The 20,513-nt window shown below is 47.4% G+C and overlaps 1 protein-coding gene across 1 annotated transcript; it reads right to left on the bottom strand.

Moving 5' to 3' along the window:
* Positions 1–17,925: 17,925 nt before the first annotated feature.
* On the bottom strand, positions 17,926–18,573 carry LOC119305054. The gene has a single exon (XM_037581683.1). It carries the CDS (start codon positions 18,571–18,573, stop codon positions 17,926–17,928), a length of 648 nt encoding a protein of 215 aa, XP_037437580.1.
* Positions 18,574–20,513: the final 1,940 nt, after the last annotated feature.

Genomic DNA, 20,513 nt, shown 5'->3' on the forward strand with positions numbered 1-20,513 from the left:
TTGGCCCATTAGCACATTGACGTCAAATTTGTGATTTTTATATGTTGAGCATTGTTTTGAATTTTGATTCAAATTTTTGTGACAACATACATTGATGTTGTATCGATAAACCAATTTTTTTCGGGGTTTTTTTTTACATTTTTTAATGTGCAACGGGGTGTGGTGCACCGTTAGCACCAATTCCCTTGGAGCACCAGATATGTTCCCAGAGGAGTGGATAGACCGTTGTCGTGGGGGAAGGGAGGGGAGGCGTTCGGGACAAGATCTATATTTTCCGAACTAAGAAAAACATGATGTGGCCGCTCTCCACGTTCCAAGATTAGTGCCAGGAAATCAAACAGCGATGACAGCGTTTGGCCCGAAACGAGGAAAACCTCATCTATTAGTTAAGAGAGGACAAATTTTGTTTGTGTTACAAGTTACAACACACCGATGTTACAAGTGGGCATTACTCAGCTAGCACACATTGTGCGTAAGTGGGCATTACTCACCCAACATGATATCCATGAAAACAGGGTTCTCAATGCATATCAAATTGTGTTCTCAACATGATATCTAGCGAAAAGTTGGTAACATCAAATTGCAAATCGCAGTGGCCAACTATGTGATACTTCGCCTTGACAGAGTCCAAGAGTTCAGAGCTCTATCTCCCGAGGAACTGTGGCTTAGACGTATGCTTAAGTTGGCAGTCCTGGGATTGGCGTCTCTGGAAAGAACGATTGTGCGTTAGAGATCCAAGATTAGATGGTTGAAAGAGGGAGATGCCAATACAAAACTTTTCCAAATTGTGGCCAATGGGTGACGTGCTAAAAACTTTATCCTTAAGGTCAAGCATGGAGAGGAGATTGCCACAGAGCAGGAGCGCAAGGGGCAGATCTTTACGGAAGCTTATGAGGATCTGCTGGGAGCATATAGCGCTAGAGACGACAGCATAGACCTTGACTTCCTGAATACTGAGGGATGCGATCTGCAAGAGCTAGAAGACATTTTCACGGAAGAGGAGGTATGGAATACCATCAGAGAATTGCCATCAGATCGAGCACTGGGCCTGGACGGTTTTATTGGCGCTTTCTATCAGCAGGCCTGGCACATCATCAAGCAGGATGTTATGGCAGTTTTGATGAAGCTGTATGTTGGCGACGACCGTGGATTTGGTAAGTTGAACAGGGCGCACATCATGCTCATTTTGAAGAAACCGGACGCGGAGGAAGTCGGGGACTTTCGCCCCATTAGCCTGACGCATAGTGCGGCTAAGCTGTTTGCAAAGATGCTCGCTCTAAGGGCTAGAAAGAGGATGAAGGAGGTGGTGGAAACAAACCAATCGGCCTTCATACAAGGGCGGAACTTGCACGACAATATTTTGCTGGTGAGGCAAGTGGCGAGGAAGATCCAAGAAAGAAAAGAACCAGGGATGTTCCTCAAGCTCGACATCTCGAGAGCGTTCGACTCCTTATCTTTGCCTTTCCTCTTCGAGTTCCTAAGACAAAAAGGGTTCGGCGCCAAGTGGATTGGGTGGATCTTGATCCTCCTTAGAACGGCATCTACGAAGGTGGTGGTCAATGGTGTACCTGGTAAAAGTGTGATGCATGCTTGCGGGCTCAGGCAGGGAGACCCGGTCTCACCCCTGCTGTTTGTGATTGTCATGGATATTCTTACACAAATCTTCAGGAAGGGTGCAGAAGAGGGAGTACTAAGCTCATTTCGGGGAATCACACCAATGCAAAGAGTCTCCATATATGCGGATGATGTTGCTCTCTTCATTAGACCCACTGAAGGGGATCTGAACTTTGTCAGGAGTGCGCTACAGGCGTTTGGAAGAGCCTCGGGACTGTCCGTGAATTACAGCAAGTCGTCGGCCATCCTTATCCGTGGCTCTGAGCAGGACCAGTCCCGTGTTGAGGCGTTGCTGCAATGTAACATTGTTGAATTCCCATGTAAGTATCTCGGGCTTCAGCTTGCGATTCGGCAATTAACACGTGGGGAATGGCAGCTGATTTTGGAGAAGGCCAAGAAGCTAGTGTCGACCTGGCAGAGGGGGCTAATTCAAAGGCCGGGCCGGATCGTCCTGGTGAAATTGGTCATGGCAGCTAGGTCGGTGCACCATCTCATGGTCACGGATGCTCCGAAGTGGGTTTTTGAAGAGTTGGATAAATGGATGCGAGCATTCTTTTGGACAGCGGAGGAGAAGGTTAATGGAGGAAACTGCCTAGTCGCTGTTGGGGAACGTAGCAGAAATTCAAAATTTTCCTACGTGTCACCAAGATCTATCTATGGAGAGACCAGCAACGAGTAGAAAGAGAGTGCATCTACATACCCTTGTAGATCGCTAAGCGGAAGCGTTCAAGTGAACGGGGTTGATGGAGTCGTACTCGTCGTGATTCAGATCACCGATGATCAAGTGCCGAACGGACGGCACCTCCGTGCTCAACACACGTACAGCCCGGTGACGTCTCCCACGCCTTGATCCAGCAAGGAGAGAGGGAGAGGTTGAGGAAGACTCCATCCAACAGCAGCACAACGGCGTGGTGGTGGTGGAGAAGCGTGGCAATCCCGCAGGGCTTCGCCAAGCACCATGGGAGAAGAGGAGGAGGGAGAGGGGCAGGGCTGCACCAACCAGAGATCAAATCGCGTGTTATGGGCAGCCCCATGCCTCAATATATATAGGGGGGAAGGGGGCTGCGCCCCCTTTAGGGTTTTCCCACCCCCTAGGGGCGGCGGCCAGCCCTAGATGGGTTTTGGGGTGCGGCCAAGGAGGGGGGGAAGGAGTCCAACCTCCCCAAGGCACCTCGGAGGTGCCTTCCCCTTTGAGGACTCTTCCCTCTAGGGTTCCCTAGGCGCATGGGCCTCTTGGGGCTGGTGCCCTTGGCCCATGTAGGCCAAGGCGCACCCCCTACAGCCCATGTGGCCCCCCGGGGCAGGTGGCCCCACCCGGTGGGCCCCCGGGACCCTTCCGGTGGTCCCGGTACAATACCGATAAACCCCGAAACTCTTCCGGTGTCCAAAACAGGACTTCCTATATATAAATCTTTACCTCCGGACCATTCCGGAACTCCTCGTGACGTCCGGGATCTCATCCGGGACTCCGAACAACATTCGGTAACCACATACAAGCTTCCTTTATAACCCTAGCGTCATCGAACCTTAAGTGTGTAGACCCTACGGGTTCGGGAGACATGTAGACATGACCGAGACGTTCTCCGGTCAATAACCAACAGCGGGATCTGGATACCCATGATGGCTCCCACATGTTCCACGATGATCTCATCGGATGAACCACGATGTCAAGGACTTAATCAATCCCGTATTCAATTCCCTTTGTCTATCGGTATGTTACTTGCCCGAGACTCGATCGTCGATATCCAATACCTTGTTCAATCTCGTTACCGGCAAGTCACTTTACTCGTTCCGTAACACATCATCCCGTGATCAACTCCTTGGTCACATTGCGCATATGATGATGTCCTACCGAGTGGGCCCAGAGATACCTCTCCGTTTACACGGAGTGACAAATCCCAGTCTCGATCCGCATAAAACAATAGGTACTTTCGGAGATACCTGTAGTGCACCTTTATAGTCACCCAGTTACGTTGTGACGTTTGATACACCCAAAGCACTCCTACGGTATCCAGGAGTTACACGATCTCATGGTCAAAGGAAGAGATACTTGACATTGGCAAAGCTCTAGCAAATGAACTACACGATCTTTTGTGCTAGTCTTAGGATTGGGTCTTGTCCATCACATCATTCTCCTAATGATGTGATCCCGTTATCAACAACATCCAATGTCCATAGCCAGGAAACCATGACTATCTGTTGATCACAACGAGCTAGTCAACTAGAGGCTCACTAGGGACATATTGTGGTCTATGTATTCACACGTGTATTACGATTTCCGGATAATACAGTTATAGCATGAATAAAAGACAATTATCATGAACAAGGAAATATAATAATAATACTTTTATTATTGCCTCTAGGGCATATTTCCAACAGTCTCCCACTTGCACTAGAGTCAATAATCTAGTTCACATCGCCATGTGATTAACACTCACAGGTCACATCGCCATGTGACTAACACCCAAGAGTTTACTAGAGTCAGTAGTCTAGTTCACATCACTATGTGATTAACACTCAATGAGTTTTATGTTTGATCATGTTGCTTGTGAGAGAGGTTTTAGTCAACGGGTCTGAACCTTTCAAATCCGTGTGTGCTTTACAAATCTCTATGTCATCTCCTAGATGTAGCTACCACGCTCTATTTGGAGCTATTCCAAATAACTGTTCTACTTTGAGCTATTCTAAATTATTGCTCCATTATATGTATCCGGTCTCTCTACTCAGAGCTATCCGGATAGGTATCAAGCTTGCATCGTCGTAACCTTTACGACGAACTCTTTTACCACCTCCATAATCGAGAAAATTCCTTAGTCCACTAGTTACTAAGGATAACTTTGACCGATGTCCTATGAGCCATTCTTGGATCACTCTTGTACCCCTTGACTGACTCATGGCAAGGCACACTTCTGGTGCGGTACACAGCATAGCATACTGAAGAGCCTACGTCTTAAGCATAGGGGACGACCTTCGTCCTTTCTCTCTATTCTGCCGTGGTCGAGCTTTAAGTCTTAACTTCGTACCTTACAACTCAGGCAAGAACTTCTTCTTTGACTGGTCCATCTTGAACACCTTCAAGATCATGTCAAGGTATGTGCTCATTTGAAAGTATTATTAAGCATTTTGATCTATCCTTATAGATCTTGATGCTCAATGTTCAAGTAGCTTAATCCAGGCTTTCCATTGAAAAACACTTTCAAAATAACCCTATATGCTTTCCAGAAATTCTACATCATTTCTGATCAACATGTATTCATCAGAAATTCTATAGTGCTCCCACTCACTTCTTTGGAAATACAAGTTTCTCATAAACTTTATATAAACCCAAAATCTTTGATCATCATCAAAGCATACATTCCAACTCCGAGATGCTCACTCCAGTCCTTAGAAGGATCGCTGGAGTTAGCATACCTTTTAGCATCCTTAGGATCGACAAAAACTTTCTGATTGTATTACATACAACCTTTCCTCACGAAAACTGGTAAGGAAACTCGTTTTGACATCCATCTGCCAGATTTCATAAATACAGCTAATGCTAACATGAATCCGACGGACTTTAAGCATCGCTACGGATGAGAAAAATCTCATCGTAGTCAACTCCTTGAACTTGTGAAAACTTTTCGCCACAAGTCGAGCTTCATGGACGGTGACATTACCATCCACGACCTTCTTCTTCTTAAAGATCCATTTATCTTAATGGCTTGCCGATCATCGGGCAAGTCCACCAAAGTCCATGCTTTGTTCTGATACATGGATCCTATCTCGGATTTCATGGCTTCTAACCATTTGTTGGAATTTGGGCCCACCGTCGCTTCTCCATAGCTCGTAGGTTCATTGTTGTCTAGCAACATGACCTTCAAGACAGGATCACCTTACCACTCCGAAGTAGTACGTGTCCTTGTCGTCCTACGAGGTTTGGTAGTGACTTGATCCGAAGTTTCATGATCAATATCATAAGCTTCCACTTCAATTGGTGTAGGTGTCACAGGAACAACTTCCTGTGCCCTGCCACACACTAGTTGAAGAGACGGTTCAATAACCTCATCAAGTCTCCACCATCCTCCCACTCAACTCTTTCGAGAGAAACCTTTCCTCGAGAAAGGACCCGATTCAAGAAACAATCCATATTGCTTTCGGATCTGAATTAGGAGGTATACCCAACTGTTTTGGGTGTCCTATGAAGATGCATTTTATCCGCTTTGGGTTCGAGCTTAATCCTGAAACTTTTTCACATAAGCGTCGCAGCCCCAAACCTTTAAGAAACGACAACTTAGGTTTCTCTAAACCATAATTCATACGGTGTCATCTCATCGGAATTACGTGGTGCCCTATTTAAAGTGAATGTGGTTGTCTCTAATGCCTAACCCATGAACGATAGTGGTAATTCGATAAGAGACATCATGGTACGCACCATATCCAATAGGGTGCAACTATGATGTTCGGACACACCATCAAAATATGGTGTTCCAGGCGGTATTTAATTGTGAAACAATTTCCACAATGTCTTAATTGTGTGCCAAAACTCGTAACTCAGATATTCATCTCTATGATCATATCATAGACATTTTATCCTCTTGTCACAATGATCTTCTACTTCACTCTGAAATTACTTGAACCATTCAATAATTCAGACTTGTGTTTCATCAAGTAAATATTCTCAACATCTACTCGAATCATCTGTGAAGTAAGATCATAATGATATTCACTGCATGCCTCGGCACTCATTGGACTGCACACATCAAAATGTGTTGCTTCCAATAAGTTGCTATCTTGTTCCATTTTACTGAAACCGAGGCTTTTCAGTCATCTTGCCTAAGTGGTATGATTTGCATATCTCAAGTGATTCAAAATCAAGTGAGTTCAAATGGTCCATTTGCATGGAGTTTCTTCATGCATATTCACCAATAGACATGGTTCGCATGTCTCAAACTTTTCAAAAACGAGTGAGTCCAAAGATCCATCAACATGGAGCTTCTTCATGCGTTTTATACCATTATGACTTACATGGCAGTGCCACAAGTAAGTGGTACTATCATTACTATCTTATATCTTTTGGCATGAAAATGTGTATCCCTACGATCAAGATTCAATAAACCATTCCTTTAGGTGTAAGAGCACTTATTCAGGTTTAATACTAATCTTGATGGTAGAGGGAGCATGCGATGTTAGATCACATCAAACTTGGAAACACTTCCAACACATATCGTCAGCTCACCTTTAGCTAGTCTCCGTTTTATTCCGTAGCTTTTATTTCGAGTTACTAACACTTAGCAACCGAACCGGTATCTAATACCCTGGTGCTACTAGGAGTACTAGTAAAGTACACATTAACATAATGTATATCCAATATACTTCTATCGACCTTGCCAGCCTTCTCATCTACCAAGTATCTAGGGTAATTCTGCTCTAGTGACTGTTCCCCTTATTACAGAAGCACTTAGTCTCGGGTTTGGGTTCAACCTTGGGTTTCTTCACTGGAGCAGCAGCTGATTTGTCGTTTCATGAAGTATCCCTTCTTGCCCTTGCCCTTCTTGAAACTAGTGGTTTCACCAACCATCAACAATTGATGCTCCTTCTTGATTTCTACTTTCGCGGTGTCAAACATCGTGAATACCTCAAGGATCATCTTATTTATCCCTGATATGTTATAGTTCATCACGAAGCTCTAGCAGCTCGGTGGCAATGACTTTGGGGAAACATCACTATCTCATCTGGAAGATCAACTCCCACTCGATTCAAGTGATTGTTGCACTCAGACAATCTGAGCACAAGCTCAACGATTGAGCTTTTCTCCCTTAGTTTGTAGGCTAAGAAAATCGTCGGAGGTCTTATACCTCTTGACATGGGCACGAGCCTAAAATCCCAATTTCAGCCCTCGAAACATCTCATATGTTCCGCGATGTTTCGAAAAACGTCTTTGGTGCCTCTACTTAAACCATTTAACTGAACTATCACGTAGTTATCAAAACGTGTATGTTCGATGTTCGAAACATCCACAAACGACGTTTGGGGTTCAGCACACTGAGCGGTGCATTAAGGACATAAGCTTTCTACTGATCGCATAATTGCTACTTTCAACTTTCAACTTTCAACTATATTTTCTCTAGGAACATATCTAAAACAGTAGAACTAAAGCGCGAGCTTACGACATAATTTGCAAAAGGTCTTTTGACTATGTTCAGGATAATTAAGTTCATCTTATGAACTCCCACTTAGATAGACATCCCTCTGGTCATCTAAGTGATCACATGATCCGAGTCAACTAGCCCGTGTCCGATCATCACGTGAGACGGACTAGTTAACGTCGGTGAACATCTTCATGTTGATCGTATCTACTATACGACTCATGCTCGACCTTTCGGTCTCCGTGTTCCGAGGCCATGTCTGTACATGCTAGGCTCGTCAAGTTAACCCTAAGTGTTTTCGCTGTGTAAAACTGTCTTACACCCGTTGTATGTGAACGTAAGAATCCATAACACCCGATCATCACGTGGTGCTTAGAAGCGACGAACTGTAGCAACGGTGCACAGTTAGGGGAGAACACTTCTTGAAATTTTGTAAGGGATCATCTTATTTACTACCGTCGTCCTAAGTAAACAAGATGCATAAACATGATAAACATCACATGCAATCAAATAGTGACATGATATGGCCAATATCATTTTGCTCCTTTTGATCTTCATCTTTGGGGCTCCATGATCATCATCGTCACCGGCATGACACCATGATCTCCATCATCATGATCTCCATCATCGTGTCTTCATGAAGTTGTCACGCCAACGACTACTTCTACTTCTATGGCTAACGCGTTTAGCAATAAAGTAAAGTAGTTTACATGGTGTTCTTCAATGACACGCAGGTCATACAATAAATTAAGACAACTCCTATGGCTCCTGCCGGTTGTCATACTCATCGACATGCAAGTCGTGAATCCTATTACAAGAACATGATCAATCTCATACATCACATATCATTCATCACATTCTTCTTGGCCATATCACATCACATAGCATACCCTGCAAAAACAAGTTAGACGTCCTCTAATTGTTGTTGCATGTTTTACGTGGCTGCTATGGGTTTCTAGCAAGAACGTTTCTTACCTACGCAAGACCACAACGTGATATGCCAATTGCTATTTACCCTTCATAAGGACCCTTTTCATCGAATCCGTTCCGACTAAAGTGGGAGAGACTGGCACCCGCTAGCCACCTTATGCACCAAGTGCATGTCAATCGGTGGAACCTGTCTCACGTAAGAGTACGTGTAAGGTCGGTCCGGGCCGCTTCATCCCACAATACCGCCGAAACAAGATTGGACTAGTAACGGTAAGCATATTGAACAACATCAACGCCCACAACTACTTTGTGTTCTACTCGTGCAAAGAATCTACGCAATAGACCTAGCTCTGATACCACTGTTGGGGAACGTAGCAGAAATTCAAAATTTTCCTACGTGTCACCAAGATCTATCTATGGAGAGACCAGCAACGAGTAGAAAGAGAGTGCATCTACATACCCTTGTAGATCGCTAAGCGGAAGCGTTCAAGTGAACGGGGTTGATGGAGTCGTACTCGTCGTGATTTAGATCACCGATGATCAAGTGCCGAACGGACGGCACCTCCGCGTTCAACACACGTACAGCCCGGTGACGTCTCCCACGCCTTGATCCAGCAAGGAGAGAGGGAGAGGTTGAGGAAGACTCCATCCAACAGCAGCACAACGGCGTGGTGGTGGTGGAGAAGCGTGGCAATCCCGCAGGGCTTCGCCAAGCACCATGGGAGAAGAGGAGGAGGGAGAGGGGCAGGGCTGCACCAACCAGAGATCAAATCGCGTGTTATGGGCAGCCCCATGCCTCAATATATATAGGGGGGAAGGGGGCTGCGCCCCCTTTAGGGTTTTCCCACCCCCTAGGGGCGGCGGCCAGCCCTAGATGGGTTTTGGGGTGCGGCCAAGGAGGGGGGGAAGGAGTCCAACCTCCCCAAGGCACCTCGGAGGTGCCTTCCCCTTTGAGGACTCTTCCCTCTAGGGTTCCCTAGGCGCATGGGCCTCTTGGGGCTGGTGCCCTTGGCCCATGTAGGCCAAGGCGCACCCCCTACAGCCCATGTGGCCCCCCGGGGCAGGTGGCCCCACCCGGTGGGCCCCCGGGACCCTTCCGGTGGTCCCGGTACAATACCGATAAACCCCGAAACTCTTCCGGTGTCCAAAACAGGACTTCCTATATATAAATCTTTACCTCCGGACCATTCCGGAACTCCTCGTGACGTCCGGGATCTCATCCGGGACTCCGAACAACATTCGGTAACCACATACAAGCTTCCTTTATAACCCTAGCGTCATCGAACCTTAAGTGTGTAGACCCTACGGGTTCGGGAGACATGTAGACATGACCGAGACGTTCTCCGGTCAATAACCAACAGCGGGATCTGGATACCCATGATGGCTCCCACATGTTCCACGATGATCTCATCGGATGAACCACGATGTCAAGGACTTAATCAATCCCGTATTCAATTCCCTTTGTCTATCGGTATGTTACTTGCCCGAGACTCGATCGTCGATATCCAATACCTTGTTCAATCTCGTTACCGGCAAGTCACTTTACTCGTTCCGTAACACATCATCCCGTGATCAACTCCTTGGTCACATTGCGCATATGATGATGTCCTACCGAGTGGGCCCAAAGATACCTCTCCGTTTACACGGAGTGACAAATCCCAGTCTCGATCCGCATAAAACAATAGGTACTTTCGGAGATACCTGTAGTGCACCTTTATAGTCACCCAGTTACGTTGTGACGTTTGATACACCCAAAGCACTCCTACGGTATCCAGGAGTTACACGATCTCATGGTCAAAGGAAGAGATACTTGACATTGGCAAAGCTCTAGCAAATGAACTACATGATCTTTTGTGCTAGTCTTAGGATTGGGTCTTGTCCATCACATCATTCTCCTAATGATGTGATCCCGTTATCAACGACATCCAATGTCCATAGCCAGGAAACCATGACTATCTGTTGATCACAACGAGCTAGTCAACTAGAGGCTCACTAGGGACATATTGTGGTCTATGTATTCACACGTGTATTACGATTTCCGGATAATACAGTTATAGCATGAATAAAAGACAATTATCATGAACAAGGAAATATAATAATAATACTTTTATTATTGCCTCTAGGGCATATTTCCAACAGTCGCTTGGGATACAATCTGTAGACCTGTGTGCTTTGGAGGGTTCGGCGTCAAGAACCTGGAGTTGCAAGCATTGGCACTCCGAGTTAGGTGGGAATGGCTCCGGAGAATAGACCCTGACAGGCCGTGGCAGAATTTACATATGATTGTTGACAGAGAAGCACGACAAGTATTTGACAGTCTGGTTAGCATCACGGTGGGAAACGGAGCCAAAACTCTATTTTGGAGAGATAGATGGCTGCATGGCTTGGCCGTTGTAGATATTGCACCACAGATCCATGATATGGTGGACACACGGACACGAAACCGGCGCACGGTTCAGCAAGCCTTGGAGGATAACAGCTGGGTCCACGATGTGGCGGGAGAACTCAGCTTCACAGGACATATCCAATTCCTAAACCTATGCCACACCATCACTACGACACATCGAGATGATAGCTCCGTTGATACATTTGCGTGGCCGGCGGATGCTTCGGGACAATAAATGGCCCGATCAGTTTACAACATGCTCTGCCAAGGGCTGGAGAGAGTTCCTTACGCCTCGTGTATCTGGAGGAGTTGGGCGCCGTTGAAATGCAAAATCCATGTTTGGCTCACTGTCCAGCATCGGATCTGGACCTCCGATCGACGAGCGCGACATGGACTACAAGATCACCCCTCGGCCTGTTTCACGTGCCTGCAAGAGGAGGACAATGCGGAACACATACACTTACAATGCTCATACGCTAGACATGTGTGGCACAAGTGCATCGTCGGGCTGAACTTGGAGGTGCCTCACCCGCTTGGGCAGGATAGCCTGTTGGATTGGTGGCTACAAGCTAGAAGAAACTTCACGCGGGCTGCAAGAAGAGGATTCGACACGTTCGTAATCGCAGTGACTTGGTCTCTATGGAAACAGAGAAACGCGAGAGTGTTCAACCGGATAAATCAACAAAAAACCATGGATGAGCTACACAACCACATCATGAATGAGATCAAAGACTGGAAGGAGGCCGGATTAGGTGTAGGAGTGTTAGACCGATTTGTGAGAGTGTAGGCTTTGGATTAGGTGTGGGTGTAGGTGTCTTGGTTCACTTGTGTTGATGTTTGCATCACTCGCAAGTTTTTGTAATTACAACTTCTGCCTTCTATAAAAATATGGTTCGCCATTGGCATACTCTCGAAAAAAAATGCATATCAACCTAACCAAAACCGAATTGCAGTCCATCATCATGAACGAAAAAAACTGATATCTTAATTTTTGCACACAGTACATCGATTTAGTCTAGTCAGCACAACCTGTAGTACACACAAAGTCTGAAAAGCAATTGTTAGATCATAGTTTACATGGTTGATCACACTATGCACATGGAAAGTCAACAAGCTAGCTAGGGAACAAACCAACTAGGCTTAGTTGAGTATTCACAATTATCGTCTAGTGACCTGTACAGGCACTCCATCTTGCCGTCATGCATCCCATAGTAGTACGTGGATGCTTTGGGATGCCACGTCCGGTGAAGAACATAATATACCCGAGTTCCGGTTCCAACACCATTGTTGTCGCTAAAGGTCGCATGGTGGCAATCCATGAACACATCGTAGTTGCCACCGATTCCATCTCCTGTTACCTTACTCCAGGAGAGCCGGCCATCCCTAGATCCAGACGTTAACTCAAAGAAGGCGAAACCTGTTGGCTCAAGTGATTTCACGCTTACAACGACCAAAAGTAGCTTGTTTGGCAATGCAACGAGATGGAAATAGTCGAAATCGACAGGGTCATCATGCTTGTAAGGCCAATATATCATGGAGTAAAGCTTGGACGTCGACTGTGGCGCATCAATCGAGCAGAGGAACTCGAGTGTGGTTGCGTCAAACACCATTGTGGCACCATTAGATTCCAAGCCATAAATCTTGCCCTGAAAAGAGGTTACATCGATGAAATAGTCGAAGCGAGAAGACGGGCGTTTTGGCAGCTTCGTCCAGGCCGCGTCTCCGGGCCGGCAGACCACTATGCTCTCTCGTTCCAGCAACCAGCGGTGGTACATGATGATCATCATGCCGTCTGTGCTTGCTGACAAAGAACCGGGCGGGGCATGGATGGCGAAGCGGAAGTGATCTGAGAATTCGAGGTATGTTCGGAAGGATACATCATAGAAGGGGGTGCGGATCTTGACCTTGCGCGCGCTCTCGGCATCGGTATGGTGCGCGTACCTGATGTCGGACATGGTCTTGCCGTCGTGGACCACGCTGATCTTGGGCAGAGCGGCGGTGGCGCCCGTGGTCAGGTGCGAGAGGCGGCAGGACGCGTCACGGGCATCGACGACGACCGACCACCCGCCCGGCAAGGGGAAGACGAGCGCGTGCGCGGAGCCGTTCCGAGGCACGGGAAGCAGCAGGCGAGGCGCTTGCTCTGCCGCGGCGCGCCATGTCCGGCAGACAGACCGGAACGCGGTGAGCCCTGTGATGGGATCGCGGGATCGCTGGGCGATGAGCTCCAGCAGTTCGGAGGGGAGATCCAGCCAGTCGAGCTGTTGGCGGTGAGCCGCTCTTGTGTTTCTCTTCTTCCTTGGCCGTCGGTTAATCGCCATTGTGATCACGGCCGTCTTCTTCCTTCCTTCGCTGTTACGTGTAGACCCCTGTAACCTAACCAGCCCGTAATATAACCAGCTTCTAGTCCGAACTGATTCCTTAGCTAGCCAGCCTGTAGTCCGATCCGAACTGATCCCGGCCAAAAGCACCTTACTCGCGGGTAGCGACGTCAAGGCACGGGCTAGCGTAAATATATTCCAGATGGTTTCCGATAAAACTACGGGGCTGAGATTTATACGGACTTAATTACTTAAACGTAGGGAAGCAATTCACACTAACCTCCTATTAACCTCCCTTGATTTTCGGCTGTATCTATAGGAGACGTGATACAATTCTTTTCATTTTTGTGATGATAGGAAACGCGGCAAGGCTAGACATACGGAAGCCCTACAGGATGTTTACAGGCAAAGCTGAGGTGGGCTGTTTCAATTGGTAATTAGATGAGGCCCCGTCCTTATTATTTCAACAAAGTTAGTGTTGCAGAACCTACTAAAACAGAGCTCGTGTTGCAGAAATATTTAATGGAGATTGTGTTGTAAATTTATTTATTTTGTCTTCACTTTTTTGCAACATAGATAAGGTTGCGCGGCATCAACAACCGTTAGATCGGGTTCATTCAGCGGCCCAGCCCCCTCCTCATTATTGCAACAAAGTCAGTGTTGCAGAACCCATTGAAACAGAGCTCGTGTGATGTAGGGCGGATCCCTATGGGGCCGATCTTTCACGTTTGGAGTGGATACTACGGGGAAACACGAAGAACACGCGGAAGAACAAGGGAAAACACGGGGAGAGAAACACTCAACCGACAAGTAGTCGATCACACAAGGGCTAGATCACCGAAAGCATAAGGTAGCACAAGATTCAAAATCAACAAAGGAAAGATACAAGAGTAACCGTTCTTCTCCGTGAGGAGGTCTTGATTGTCTTCTCCGGATTGAGGCCTTGAATCCGAATGGATCTTCTCCGAGGAGGCACGATCCCTCACGTGGAGTAGATCCGGAACGGATGAGCTATGCTCTATCTCAAGATGAGCTATCACAACGCTACCCTAGCTAGGAGGTGGGCGAGACCTATATATAGTTGTAGTGCAAATGGGGTCAAAGTGAAGGGGTACAAGGGATTCATCCCGTGGCGGCGGTCACTCAGACGTGGACGTCCGGAGCTTCGGGACGGTCCGGACGTCCGTAGATGTCGGACTTCCGTAATTTCGGCTCGGGTGCTGCTCGTCCGGTGGCTTCGGATTTCCGCTAATTTCCTCTCGGGTGCTCTCGGGTGCCCAGCTGCCGGACGTCCGGGGGCGTCGGGCGTCCGAGGGCCTGGGAGTCGTCGGACGTCCGGGCTAGGCCGGTCGTCCGTGGCCTGTAGCTCTGTCCTGCCTTCCTTTCCTCGTTGTAGCATCTCCCAGGGCTCGGACGTCCGGGACCGGCCGGTCGTCTGGTGCTTGTAGCTTCACAAATGGCTCTTCTTCTTGATGTCCATGCTTGGAGTCCTTGCCACCTTGGCCATTGGGTGTAGCTGTCCCATGGCTCTCCTCCAAGTACCTGATCACACACAGAGTGTCCATATGAGGTAGTAGCCAAGTCTCGTGAGTAGAGAGAGGAAGTTCGGAGAGGAGCGAGTTCACCTTATCTTCGATAGCCTTTGCTCTAGCTCTTGTCATGGGTCCAAGTGGTGTTGAGGGAGATGTAGGTACGTCCAGGGGGATGAGCGAGGGATGCTCCGCATCATCATGTTGCATAGATATTCAATGGAGATTGTGTTACAGATTATTTTTTCGTCTTCACTTTTTGCCAACATAGATAATGTCGTGCGAACTCAGCAACCGTTAGATCTGGTCCATTCAGTGGCCCAGCCCCGTCCTCGTTATTGCAACAAAGTTAGTGTTGCAAAACCCATTAAAATAGAGCTCGATCATGTTGTACAAATATTCAACGAAGATTGTGTTGTAGATTTTTTTTTTCGTATTCACTACTCTGCCACACAGATAATGTTGCGGAAGAACTTTTACAACATGGATGGACAATGGTATAAAAATTGAGAGGTAGAACGTGACCTGCATGTGGTCCACGTCGGCATGCTTGCCACTGGCAAGTTGTCAGTGGCAGAGATGGGAGCAGCGCGGGGAGGCGCGTGACTCGACAAGGAGCTTGGGAGTTGGGAGCAACATGGGAGGCCGCTAGAGATAATATTAGGGATCCGGATTCAGATCATGCAACAAACAAGCTATTGCGGTGGGAGATTGCAACAAGGGCTCGGTTGCAAAACCGCTAGAGATAATGCTTGAGTCCACGCAGGACACGCGTCACACGGAAGAGGCAGCGAATGCTTGCATGTGACCCGCCAGGTGATTAGAAACGTTTTCTTTGAGGAAATGCTATCTGGTGAACGTTCGCCAGAAGTCAGATCCTGACAAACGTCCCTAGATCCGTTAGACCCGACGGTGGCATTTTTATGCATAAAACTCCCCATAATTTAAACAAACTGCCATGCCATTTATTTTTTAAAAATGCCAACCTAGCCTCACCCCCACATACACAAAACCGCCAGGGGAATGCCATGACCCCCAGCGAACGTTCGTTGGGGATTGCCGTCCTTGTTTTGTAGATAGAGCATCCTACCCCCAAAAAAGGATAGAACATTTAAGAATCCTTTTCTGAGCCCGGGCTCATCTGCACCCGTGTTGAATAAAAAAATCAAAAGAAATACTAGAAAAAATTAAAAAAATCCCAAAAAAATCCCATGGTAGACAATTTTATGCGTGAGTCCGGCTCCAATTTTCAAATCATTTGGACAAATGAGCAACTCTCGGCAAAAAAGACAAATTCAGAGTCTGTAAAATAGTTTACTGTTCATGTATTGTTTTGACCTGATTTGTCTTTTTTGCTGACAGCTACTCAGATGTCCAAATGAGCTAGAATTTAGAGCAAACCTCACACAATAAATTTTCTATCATGGGAAAAAATTGGAATTTTCTGAATTTTTCTAGTATTTTTTGTGAATTTTTTTCTGTCCAGGTGCAGATGAGCCTGGCAACCGAATCGATGAACATTCTTATTTGGTTGTTTGATAAGGAGTAGATACAGTTTTTGGAGTATCTAGTCATCAGTCGACTAATTTTGATTCGGGTCATAGTCGAATCTTTGTCCAATTGTGGAATGACATGTGTCAGCCTTTTTTTTTGAAAAATCACTGGGGGTGGGGGGGAGGGTTCCCCACCTGAATATATTTCTCAATTTTGCAATCCATCATTTGACTGATTACAAAGGAGGAATTACATAAGCACGTGTAAACGTGATGAGAGGTAGGAACGCCAAGAAAAGGCGGCCTGTTTCTGCTCTGGTTTCTTCGTCCGGTGAGTCCAGAGCATGAGGCCTTCAAGGATTTGCTTGAGGGTGAAGACACGTGTCAGTCTTCGTTCCTGCTTAACTTCCTTGTCAAAATAGTCGACCGATTTTCCGCTCAATCGAATAACAATAATCCTAAAATAACGTGCGGACTTGTTACGGGGCTTTTACGGACTTCCTTCTAACTAACAGGGACTTTAATGAAAGAGTACACCTTGTGAACAGAAGAAGATGTTCCCCCTGCATACTCAAGCGCTCGGGTTGACTAGGACAGATAACACCACTGTAATCCTGCACAAATGATCTGTTGTACAATTGCTAAGTTAAGGGAACTCCTACATTTGACAAAAACACCGACTCAGCTAAGGTGTGAATTAAAATCAAGACAAAAGTAACTTCCCAGTAAGCCAAAGTTGTCACGTGCATATGATGTTTTTTCGAGCTACAAAAAGACATATATAGTACCAAAAAGACCCGGTGGCAATCTCCACAACCAGAGGAGGTTAATAAAAACGCTGGTTATCAGCAGAGAACTTCCCAGTAAGCCAAAGTCATGAGCAAAGACTGTGTGAGGCTTTGTACAACCAGTCAAATGGAAGGGATCTATCCCAACAGAAGAGAATAACAAAAACGTTGGCTATCAACTCAACTTATCATGGAGGCCTAATGGCCAGAATTTGCATATCTTGACACTTAGACAGGGAACTGCAAGCCAAACATCAGGTATAATATGATAAAAATGGCCGTCAAATTATCATGCTGAATCAACTGAAATTTTGGATATGAACACATGTAGACGATCAAGCGCATTTACATTTCTTTGGCCAAATAAAAGGTGCAGCACAGCAGATGATCGCCCAAATTCGAGATTCAACAAGAAACCGGGCGGCAACAGTTTCAAAGTACACATGTTCACGTTCGCATTGCATTGGTCAGCCAGAGAATCTGACGGCGGACAGACCGGATTGCATCAGGTGAACGCCAGACATTCTAGAGCACAAATCACCTAATCTATACAACTATTAACAACCAATGTACGTACGTATATAGTACTAGAAGAAGCGGAGACGTGTTTATCTGACCCACCAACTCATCAAGAGTTTCGAGTCCCACACACCGTACACCGTACAGAAACTCTTGCGAAAATCTCTCTCCGGGGCGCAGGAACGCAGGAAGGAATGGAAACAGAGGCTTACTGGTGATGGACTTAGTTGTTGATTCCTCCGCCGAGCGCGCCTGGCGCAGGCCCCATCATGGCCTTGGCGACCCAGGCCTGCTGACTAACGGCTAGCCCCATCATGATCATGTTGTCGCGCGCCATGGTGGCCTCCCTGGCGGCAAGCCTCGTGAGCTGCTCGGCCGCCCCCATCCAGGCGACGCGGAGCGGGGCTCCGAACGGAAGCACCGAGGCCAAGTCGATGGCGTCCACGGCCGCCTTGTAGAGCGACGCGGCGTTGCGCAGCCTCGTCTGCGCGCGGCGGGCGTAGGTGAGCACGGCGACGTTGCAGTTCTCCCATCTCTGGGTCGTCTCCGCATCGGGTGCCCGGCCCAGTGCATGGGTGCAGAGGGGGAGGCCGCGGGCCAAGGCGTGGAGCGAGCGGCGGCGCTTGATGCCGCGCCGGGCGTCCTCGAGGAGCGCGGCGGGGAGGACCCCGGCGGGACCCGGCTCGACGTAGCCTGCGGTCGCCTCCTCGAGGGTGGCGCCGTCGCGGATCGCGCGCAGCAACCCGGCTCGCGCCTCGAACTTGGCGATGGCGAGGTTGATCGACCTGAAGACTTCTTCCGTGCCGACAGCTTGCACGAAGGCTTGCGACACCACATTCGCTGCCCCCCACCACCGGTTCGCGTCCGCCATTGCCGCCGCTCGCCGCGCCGGTCTCTCTCCCTCTGCTTCGCGAGCGTGATGATGTGGAAATGTGGATGTAGAATAAGACGGGGAAGGAGAGAGGGGAATTTATAGGGACGGGACGGGCCGGCGGCGAGGTGAAATGTGCTTTGTTACCGTGTCTTGGGAGAGAAGCCAAGCGGAATCGGCCGTATTACTGCGTCACTGACAGCGATTTTGAGATTTTTAGCCGCTCGTCATTTTCCCCATCCTTTGTGTTCGGCGGCGCGCGAGGTAAATAATCGGTTACGGCCGTGGGGCCCACCTCGCCAGCCTGGCACACCGGAAGCATTCAGAAACCCAAGTTCCAAACCCACAGGCTAGTTTTATTTTAACTTGTTTATTTTTCTCAGTTTTTCTTTTATGGTTTGGTGTTTATTCTGTTTCCACATGTAGTATAAATCATCAACATGCAAACCAATCTGTGCTTGGATTGTTAGAAGAACAACGGTACGCCCTGTTCACCAAAGTTTAAGTCCTAGACTTTGACATTGGTGCTCGCATTTTTCTTAAAAAAAATATTTTGACCTTCCACCGACGTCGTTCAATGGGAAGAGACGTTCATGTCGACAATGAAGGTGTCTATGGTGACTTCCTCAATCTCAATATGATATGTCGGCTCAGTCTCCCGGAGATGCTTATAAGGATAGGGTGTGCGTGCGTTTATAGCGGTGTGCTTGTATATGTGAGCGACTTTGCTTGTATTGTGTAAAAAAATATCATAGGTTATAAATAGGAGAAAAGCACGAATAATCTACCTGACTGATTTTCCTAACTCGATCCACCTCCACGTGCTCCCGTGGGACCATGCGCCGCTTCTCTTATCATTATCTTTGTAACGGACGCAAGTTTTTCTCGAGCCAGAGCAAACCCATCTCCTCATGCTCTCTCTCTCTCTCTCTCTCTCTCTCTCTCTCTCTCTCTCCTTCCCTTAGGCTACCTCCTATCGGTGAGACTTCTTTCTGTGACGCCATGGTTCCCCTTTCACAAGGGCGCTGCCCAACAAACAGTGGCCTCTATGTGCCTTTTGAAGCAGATGAGATGGAGACGCCTCCCACGCGGCTGGTGGTCGTTGCTGCAAAGGGATGGTCGCCGATGCTATGGGCATGGACGCGTTGTATGACATCTTGGCAACGCAGGGTTGATGTGATTGCAACACTGACGAGGTTGCGACGACCGCATTCAACAACTACAAGGACAATATTGGATGTGCTTCGAGGAAAATCGACCATGCACAGCACTAAGCTACATCAGCGAGGACCGCAACGTCAGCCATGTCCGAAAGCTTCGGAGCGTAATATGGCTCATGTTGTGAAGTATTCATTACGCACATCTCAGCACAACATGATTCATGTTGCAAACCTTCAAGCGCAATATGACCCATGTTGCAAACTTCATCAGCTGGATCAGACTGTTATCTCGCAATGGATCGAACGGCTCGCGACCCAGTCGGCCAACACGCATCTTCATCCTATATGTAGCTTTCTTTTTTGGATATCAGTTATAATGCTTCGAATCGTTCTATGACCAAATCCAACCATTGATATGGCTCGCCTAAAAGTTCAGCTCGAGGATAGCTTAGTAATTTCTGACTAGGCTTAGTATTCTCAGCTCACCACCACACGCCCCTCGCCTCCCTGCCAACGACCCCAATATAGCTTCGCCGTATGTGACAGTCTCCTACTCCCGTGTGCAACATCTTCTGTTGGAGTGAATATATTATCCTAGTAGTTTATAGCCTTATTAGTGTTCGCTAGGGTTGTAATGATAACTTAATCCTGCTTTCTTATTCATGGTACAAATCAAACTGGTGTGCATCCCAATAATGATAGAACTGCAAGAAGCCATGGTCCAGCATGGTTAAACAGAATATTACAGAATTGCCCTTTGATCGACCGCACTTTCATGAC

The sequence above is a fragment of the Triticum dicoccoides genome, chromosome 1B (assembly GCF_002162155.2).
Source record: "Triticum dicoccoides isolate Atlit2015 ecotype Zavitan chromosome 1B, WEW_v2.0, whole genome shotgun sequence".
Lineage (NCBI taxonomy): Eukaryota > Viridiplantae > Streptophyta > Magnoliopsida > Poales > Poaceae > Triticum > Triticum dicoccoides.